General features: G+C 36.9%; 1 protein-coding gene across 1 annotated transcript in view; it reads left to right on the plus strand.

Annotated features, from left to right (window-relative positions):
• The window catches only part of TMEM229A (transmembrane protein 229A), a 49873-nt gene extending 48817 nt beyond the window's left edge, over positions 1–1056 (plus strand). Inside the window, exon 5 of the mRNA XM_006910667.2 lies at positions 20–1056. Within this exon, the coding sequence (XP_006910729.2) occupies positions 20–1056 (1037 nt within the window). The remainder of the gene's footprint in view (positions 1–19) is intronic.
• Positions 1057–10008: the final 8952 nt, after the last annotated feature.

A 10008-nucleotide genomic window follows, 5' to 3' on the forward strand; every position in this document is an offset into this window, starting at 1 on the left:
GGTCTGGGGCCCTCCGGAGGACTGGGAGGTGAGGCTGCCCGCAGCCGCCCCGAGCCTCTGTCCAGTGCTCAGGCGCCCGCCGAGGGCGCCGAGCTGCCAGCCTGGATGCGCCTCTACTTCTACGGGATGCACGGGATCACCCTGGACGTGCTCGTGTCCTGCGCGCAGCGCTTCGCTCGCAGTCCCGACCGCCGGATGCTGGGCTTCTCGTCGCCCTACAGCTGCCTCCTGCACTCGCTCACCCACTTCGCCCTGGAGAAGGTTTACCTACAGCAGTGGCGCTGCCCTAGCGCCTTCGTCTTCAATTTCCTCCTCTACCCCTCGGCGCACGTGGGGCTGCATATCCTGGCGGGCCAGGTTCTGCTGCTCAGCCCGGGAAGCGGGCTGGCCGGCGCGGTGGCGCCGGGGGCGCTGGACCTGGCGCTGCAGTACATGCTGGCGCTCTACCACTCGCAAGTGTTCCTGAAGCGCTTCCTGTGCTTGCAGTACCGGCCGCAGCGGCAGCAGCAGCAACAACTGGGCGCGTCCCCCGCCCCTCCCGGAGCCCGAGTCCCTGCGGCGGCGGGTGACCGGCAGCGGCGACCCGGTGGCCCAAGGAGCACCGGAGGATCCCCCAGCCCGGGGCTACCGGACCTGCTCCGCTTTCTTTTTTTCGGAATGCATGGCTTTTTGGATGAGATCTTCTTCACCTTTTTCTTTAACGTGCTGAGGCTGGGGCACGGGGCGACCAGCGGCCATACGTCGCTCTGGTCCTTTTTTATGTATGGCAGCTGCAGTTTCGTGGTGGAAAAGCTCTACTTCCACCTATACTACACATGCGGCTGGGGCACCTGGAAGCGGGTGCCTATCTACGTGATCTTCATCTACGTGTGGGAGTTGTCCTGGGGTCTGGGACTCCGCATGTGCAGCGCTTGTTCCTGGGACTATTCTCACTACCCGCTCAATTTCATGGGCCTCATCACTCTGATGTATTTACCTGGTTGGATATTCCTTAGTGTGTACCAGGACCTACTTTCCAACGCGTTGGGGCGGGTGCAGTACAGACCAACTAACTAAACTAACTAAGGAAAAAAAAAAAAAAGCCTCTGGATTCCCCCGAGCGAATGCGATTTATTTTTACAAGTTTAAAAGAGCGAGGTTTTTTAGCCTTTTAATTTTTATACGTTTTACTAAACTCTTCCAACATGTTTTATTCGATATTTTAGTTTTTCTGACAATTTGAAACCTATGCATAATACAATACTTTGAAACATAACTCAAAATATTAAACTCATCAATATTTTAAAACCCGAACAACAAAACCATTATACCTTAACATCGGAAAGCTGTAGTATTCACTTATTTGGGTGTTGGTGGGTGATAGCTACTAAACTTTTTCCTTTTTTTTTTTTTTTTAAGTGAGGAAGTTCTTCAGATCAGAGACGTGTGATTTTTACAAGATTAGGGACATTTTCTGAATTAATGATGCATTTATTTTCTTTTTAATTTCACTTTAATTCCTTTCTGCATTTATCAGTGATTGCTGAAACTCAGTGTCTTGTACCCGTGGGACTACAGTCATTAGCTCTTAAAGTGCCTCTGTCAAGCACACAAGTGAAAAGAAACTAACGAATGTAAAAATACAGTCTATGAATTGATTTTTAAATAAATCTTTTCTAGCAATTCCAACAGGTGACACTGTGTTAAGATATTTGATCTCCATCCTGGAAATGATTGCTTTCCAACGTGACTTAGCCTTAAACACCAAGTATGTTAACGTTGATCAGATCCTGTGTTATCTATGGCTGAAATTTTTGTTACTGTGCAATAATGTAAAATGTCTACCTTACATGCCCAAGGGCCAAGTGGAATTATACCATCCTCAATAGTGTTCTATCCATAAGGACCTTTTCTACATGGAGCTTCAAGAGTAGAAACAGTTCCTTGGAATAAAATGAACCTGAATGTCACCCTAATTGCATTACACTTAATTGTTTTCTGTAAATACAGATGAGTGTTTTCAGTGCATTTCTGCCATGGCTCACTTTAAACATTTTTCTTTTTCCTTCTGGGAGCCCACACAGAGTTCTTGGACCACACCTGATTTGTAATGTGCATTATAGATCTATGATTGCCTTTTGGTGACTCATTATTAATGTCTGGAAGTTCCAAAGTTAAAAAAGCTGATGTAAACCATTTAAAGAAATCATGTCTAATCAATTAATAATGTACTTTAAGATTGTTTGCTATTTTTATTATATTGAAAAAGACAAGTTGAACTGAGTGTGGCTCAACCAAGAATGACTAATGCCTTTTCAATTTTCATTACAAAGATAATTAGGAAAACTTATAGTGTACACAAATGAATAGTTTCTTATTCAAATTATTAGCTTGCCTGTGCTCTAAAAGAGAGCTTTCTGTTCTCAAAAAAATGTTTGCTATGGCAGTAAAAATGAATATGTATTTAGACTTGGTTAAGTCAGACGTAATCATGAGAGTGGTATATTATTTTATTCCACTATCTGAGGTTGTGAGCTAAATTATAAATAATGCTATAAAATCAAACCCACCTGTAAAATGGATCATATCAAACTGATTTTTTTAGCCAGTCAAAGCTGAACAGCAAGTCTTAAAAGTAAGCCAAATGTTTACAGAGAGTAAAAGTGTCACTTTATGACACATGGTCACAGGTGAAAGATTTCTGAAAACCCTGAGGAGACAAAAGTATAAGTGTAGACACTAAAGTTAGGCAGATGCTGAACAAAATATTTATAATTCAAACCTAATACATGGGCATGAGTCTGAGTTAAGTGTGGCATCACTCCACACATTCCTGTGAAAACTTAACCAAATCCATGACTTTTGAAATACTTGCTACATGGACATATATACCAATGCTCTTCACATGCTGCCCCTCAGCCCCAGTTACCTGTTTACCAGCATTCTCAAGGTCTGAAATCTGTCAGGAACTGGAAAAGCCTGCTATCATTTGTTTGTTTGTTTTGCTTCTAAAGGTAATATTTCAAGGAAAGGTCAAGGTTTTCATTCGTTCAATTCATTCGAGGAATAGTTACTGAGCACCTTCTATTTGTCAGGCACGGACTCGCCTGAACTCTGCAGATACAACAGTGACCCACTGCAAACAAAATCTCTGCCCTTATGAAGCTCACATTCCAGTGTTTTGATTTATGAGATTGTACTTATTTGCAAGGCTACTGTCTTAATAATAGGCTATGAGAGGCAGTTTCTACGATGGCTCTTATCCGGCCTGTCCCTAGAATCTCAGTCTATCATCTCTAAAACAAAAGCCCATTAAAGAGTCCCTCTGCTAGTTCTACAAAGAGCTTGTTGATACGTATTCAGGAAGTAATTATCCTGTCTGTTAACTCAGCACCTTGCTTTAGGGGTTCTCATTCTGTGGGGTCAACTTCTTACAAAGTGATGTTTTGCTACAACTTTGAACTTTCAAAGACAAAGAAGAGAAAGTAAAGAACCATCAATCACATCAATCAGTTTTGCTGCTCATTAGTAGTTGACATAGAAATGATAAGGTAATATACTAAGAGTTAATATATGAGTGGCACTTACCACCTTCCAGGAACCACTCTATTACATGTATACAAAATCTTAAATATATGTATATATCCAAATATATCTTAGGTATATATAATCTTAAGTAAATATACATATCCATATATCTCATAAGGTAATACATATCGCATATGATATGTGTATACATACACATATATGTACCCACACACGCATTTACTTAAACCTCTAACAACTCTCCTTTCGTAGATGAGGGCAGTGAAACCGATGTCCAAAGATGTTAAATAACTGCCCAAGTCATACGGCTGTTGAGCGTTTAGACTTGGATTCAAGTGCACTGGACTCCAAGGTCTGTTCTTAAAAGCAGCACTGTTATGCCCCTGTGTACTGCCCACAGTGATTTTGTGTCTTCTGTGAGCTTCGCCTTACAATGTATTAGTCTTCCCTCCCACTATCACAGATGCAAGGGTAGCTGCAGAAAAGCCAGACACTAGCAGCGAAGACACTTTCATGTTGCCATTTTATTCCATGGAAAATAACGAGGGAGCTAATAGCAGGACGCATAACTGACAGTCAGCCTAGTTCTAATCCTCAGATGATAGTCTTTATATTCAGGCGATGCTCTGAAATAGAGTACCTCGTTTGAAGTGAGATAATCCTGAATATAAGAATAATACACCGAAATGCAAGATACTGCATATCACAAGCTAGAGCATAATATATGTGATTATTGCTATACATTTAATGCAGTACTCAAAATGAGCATCACTGTATGAGTTAAACATCCCCAAAATTTAAATTACACTTTTTGCTGAGACATTTATTCTGAATTTAATTTAATATCTTAGTGTCTACAAAGTTTTTAATAGAAAAACATGAACAAAAATAACTATGATTTTGTTCCATGTTTAACTTATACTACACCGAAATTTCTTACTAGAAGAGCTTTAAATTTTAAATCAATTTTATTTTGGGCTCTGAATCTAAAGATAAATACAGCCTTTTAAGTTTTTCATATTAATAATGGATACAGAAGTTCCTATTATACAAGTCTCCAAAAAGGTTGATAAACTATTTCAATATTTCAGACATTTCAGTGATTTGTGTACTTAACTTAGAATATTTTATTATAAATATTTGATATTTCATATTTCATCTCAGCAAAACATAGCTTAGAAAAATGCGACTTGTCCTTTGTTATTTAAGAAACATTTCTAATTGGTTAATTCTACCACTTTGAAAAAAAATTTTCTACCGTTTTGAAATAGTATGTTGACGTAATGGATCTGGTTATGCTTTAATAAGGCTGGTGAAGGAAAAATTTGGTAGACTGGTTCTTTCTCCACTTCCAAAATACATAAAAAATAATCAATATACTTGGAAAGGAAGTTATATTCTTGATACAGACTTGAAGTAATAAATAAATCATTGCATTGTAATATCTGGAAGCATTTTAATAAAATCAATTTTTGCTTATATTAAAAGGCATTAAAACCCTTTAACTTTTAAATTAATTTTAAATATACTATGTCCAATATATTTTCCAACAGTGCTTAATGGAACTAAGCTCTTTTTCCTGAGGGAAAGTAAGAAGAAACACCCTATCCCTTCCATCACACACACGCCTCAGTTAATGCTGAAGAAAAAGACAGCAGTAAAAGATGGTTCTGTTGTGTTGCCAGGATTTTTTTTTTCCTATTCTGACTTAGTACTAGAGGAACCAACAAAAACAGCAATTGTCCTCTATTCGCTAGAATTGGCCTCATTCTTATTTTTTAACATTGAGGCATGAAGCCATCACACAGGCAATGGCTTCCAGTCACTAGCAACCCAAATTGTAATTAACCTGTGATATGTTGAAATTTTTTCTTAGATATTTTTCTTCTCTTAAGATACAGAGAAGATAAATATAGAGAATATTTTATTTAATTTTTAAATTCTCTTTGCAGAAAAGGTTAAATAAATTATTGGACAGCAGAGAAAGAGAGACTGCTCTTTGACATACAGAAAGGTTTAATTTTCATCTTACTTCATAACAATTCTATTAGAATCCAAAAGTCACATGGACCACCTTTCCCATTTAAAAACAAAAATATCTTTACCATAATTAAGGAGAATTAAGGAAACCATGAAGCCTTACTCCCAAGGAGCAGGAATTTCTTACATCTTTGACAGATAGTTTCTCAACACAACTATTCACAACTATGGACTATTCGAGACAGCATTAATTGTGTGGTGTTGTTGTTGTTGTTTCCATGCAAAACTAACTGAGGGGAAGGCTGTCAATAGCTGAGCTGATAAACCTCACTGACTACCAATGAAAGAAGGTTTTTCAAAACATTCAGAAGCTAGTATGTACCATTCATTCTGCTCATGTATTGCAATGAAACATTTTTTTAAACACTCTTTTTCTCTTTATTAAAAAATAAGTTTCATTCTTTTACCATGATGCTTGTGGTTTACTTATCATATCTTTTCAAATGATGCTTCATTCACTATGTCTAAGCAGCAGGGCTTTGACAGCCTTGAGAGAAATTAAAACTACTTCAAGAAATAAATGGTTTCATCTACAGAAATAAAGGATTAAATAGTAGGAACCCTGCTTGGGTCATTAGAGTCAAACTTGTTCAACTCAGGAAAAGTTTTTGGCCATTGCTCAGGTCTACCTACAGAATATTGTAACTGCACACAAACTTCATTTCTTTAATATAATTTTTTTTTTCTCTGATTAAAGCTGGTCTTGCCCAGCTAATGGCATTGTGAATCACTTGACTTCCTCATTCCTCCCCCACCCACCTTATCTTCTGTGCTCCTTTAATCCTTAAACCTTAGGATTTAAGATTAACTGAACTCAGGTCTATAGTCATGAGGATAATAGGTTAGACTTTAGACTAAGGATAACATTTTGGTTTTAGATGCATTTCAGCCCCAAGCCTATCAAGGCAGAACCACTACTACCCCACTGGCCACAGGACCAGGCCACAGGACCAGGCCACAGGACCAGACCACAGGACCAGATGGAATGGTGCCATGGTTCATTCCAGAATCAGACGCAATGATCAATTACCTCATCCCCCTCCAACTCCCTTAGTTTCCATGACTATTGATTTTTCCCTATATAATCTGTAATCCTGAGACTCCCAGGGAGCCAGACCTTTGAGTCATAGCTCACCTGTGACTCTGGGACTTGCAACTCTCTAATAAACCTTACCTTCTTTGTTGCAAAATCTGCACATATATCTTCTTTGGCTTAAACGGGCACAGGCAGACAGATCCCCTTTTTGTTTCAAAAGAAATATCAGTTGGGGAATTTTTCTGATAGCTTCCCCTGGCAGACCTAAATAGCTGCATTAAGAAAGGAATTGAGAGGCCATAGGTGTCACAGAAACAAGTAGCTAGCCAAGAAGGATGAAAAATGTGATCGATCAACTCTCCTAGCCAAAAAAAAAAAAATTACACTTATGATATTAAGGAGAGAGCTAGCCATATTTTTGACGGGATTTCAACAATTATATTATATACGAGATTTTTTTTAACACTATTAGTATCCATGATAAAAATAAAAGTAATCTCACAGGCATCTCAAATTCAGAACTTTAAATGTCTGAAAAGTCATTGCTGGGGAAAAATAATATTGAGAGGAAAATACAGAAAGTTTATATCATATCATCTTTATTATCCACTAAATTTTAAGAACATAAACTATATTAAATATGCTCTTGTACATTTCTGAAGGAGAACTATTTTAGTCTTAATCTTTTATTAGAAACAATGAAAGACAGGAAGGTAATACAAATAAAAGAATTCTCTGGAGTACCTCAGAACAAGCACTCAGATTCCAAGTACTTAAAAGTGAGAGTTTAGCGAAATTTATCATTGTACTTGCTCATAATGATGATATTTTCAGCAAACAAAACAGAAGCAAAAAAAACAATCAAGGCAGAAATAGAAGATATAGTGAAAAGAATAGTATTCAGTAGACTTAGAGAGCCCATGAATTACTTTTTATAGCTAAAAGAATTTAGATTTATGAATATTTATCTAGGTCTTTATACCATACAAGATTTGAATTACAAAAAAAAAACTTGATGTTTATGAAATACTGCACACCTGAGGTTTGGTCGGGTGCCAAGATATACATTTTATTCTGTTAATATTTAATCAATAAAATTTCTGAGTTTATTTTTTGTGTAATGATGTTGTTAGTAACATACTATAAAAGTTTTAATAACGTTTCATCGAAGTGCACAGGTAAACAGTGTACAACTTAAATCTAAATTGAAATTAAAATTAATACAACTTAATACAACTTAAATCTAGATTGAAATCTAAAAGAATGGAACTTTAGAGTTCGAGAATATAACTAAAGGCCATCCATTTCAACTCCCAGCCAATAGAATAATTCCTTCTAGATCATCTTTGACAAGTGTCTATCCATCTTCTTCTCGATCACCGCCAATGATAGAGATCATTGTACTTACTCAAATCTCCGAGACCAATCTGTTTTTTTATTCTATAGCATTGGTTACTAGAAAGTTCTTAACAGCAAGACCACATCTGTAACTTTCACTCATTTTTTCAAGTTTTCATCCATAGGAAAACAAAGGACCAAAAGTTTGAAAAAACTTCCAAATGTGTCTTAATTATCTTACTTCGGTCTAAATATCCAAGCTCTTTCAGCAATATATAATTAGTAGGTAATAAGTAGATAATATAAAACTATTACCTACTTTGATCTAGATATCTTATTTCTGCAAATGGGGAACAACATTAAGCATTATTAGCTTCTTTAGCAGCTTAGTCACATCATTGTTTCAATTGAATTTTCCTTTATCTAAGTACTGTCCTTTTCCAGTGAACAGCCATTAAGCCAGTGATCCTCTTTATGACCCTGTACACTCAAATAAAAATAACTGGGATGGATCCATGCTATTCCCATCCTTCATGACTGCGACTGAAAGTAACTTAGAGAGAAATGAAGGCAAGTAGAGTGAAACACAGAAAAACTGCCGAATTTTCTCTTCATTTATTTTGTTCCTCCTACTTTCCTACTTTCTTCTTTTGGGCACAGACATATATCATTCTCTGTGTTTTCTCAATACTTAGCAAAGAACTTAGCATAGAACAGGTGTTCAAAAATATTTTTTGTTGATGAACTTAACTGAATGCTCATTTTAAGCATAATTCCATAATGGTAATATGTGATTTTGACAGACATTTATTTATGGAACAGAAACAAGACCCAGTGTGTCTAGAAAAAAAGGTCAGAATTGCTTTATCTTCCCATATTCTTCCCTGCTTTTGCTTAGCAACTTCTTTGCCAGGAACAGAACTCAAGTAGTTCTCTCAGAGAGTTTAGTTACCTTATAGGTTTTGTTTTATGTTTTTTGTTTTTGTTTTTGTTTTTTAATTTGTAGGCTATTTAGAGAACATAGCTATCTTTTTAAAACATTATTTCCAAAATATAAATTTAAAAACCTGATATGTGCATGAACTAGTTGGCCATGTATGTATTACTATATGATAGTTCCCTAAAGGTTGATTTGCCCAGTTTGTGGCTCATTGATGTCTCTTAATTTAAACCTTTTTTTTTTTTTTTTTTAACTGATGACCTGGATTTTGGCAACTTTTGAATAGAAAATGAAAATAAAATTCAAAATTAGTTAAATTCAGAAAATTGCTGCTAGTGGCAGGTGGTAAATACTTATGTTTTATTATTTATGAATCTGATTAACTTTTTATATAATTCCAACAGCAAAGACTATTGGAAGATTGCATTAGCCAGGATTTTTCAAAGAAACAGAACCAATAGGAGACAGACAGATGATATATAGGTAGATAGATAATAAATAATTGACTCACACTATTATGGAGGCTGACAAGCCCTAAGATCCTCAGGGTGAGCTCCAAGCTGGAAGCCCGGAAGAGCCAATAGTGTGGTGCCAGTCTGAACACCTGCAGGCTCAAGATCCAGGGTGAGTCAATGTTTCAGTTTGTGTCTGAAGACAGAACAAAACCAATATTTCAGCTCAAAGTCAGGAGGAATCCTTCTTTTACAGAGAAAGTCAGTCTTTTTGTTCTATTCAAGCCTTTGGATGTGGCCCATCTATACTAGGAAGAACAATCTGCTTTGCTCCATCTATTTACTTAAACATCGAACTCATCCAAAAACACCCTCACCAAAATACTCAGAATAATGATTGACCGAATATCTGGACATCCCATGGCTCAGACAAGTTGACACATACAATTAGTCATTACACTGATCAAAGCATTTGAACCAAAGGAGTAAAAATGAGCATAAGGAAAATTGAGGACAGTTCATTCATTCATCTATTCAACAAATATTTAAACATGTGCTGTGCATTTGTAGGTAAATAAGACATAGACGATTCTTTTTTTCATGTAGCTGAGGATAGACATTCTAAAACAAAAGCATAAGTGTTATAGAAAGATACTCTTGGAGGAAATAAGGAGTCA

This window comes from Pteropus alecto, unplaced genomic scaffold (assembly GCF_000325575.1).
Source record: "Pteropus alecto unplaced genomic scaffold, ASM32557v1 scaffold22, whole genome shotgun sequence".
NCBI classification, from domain to species: domain Eukaryota; kingdom Metazoa; phylum Chordata; class Mammalia; order Chiroptera; family Pteropodidae; genus Pteropus; species Pteropus alecto.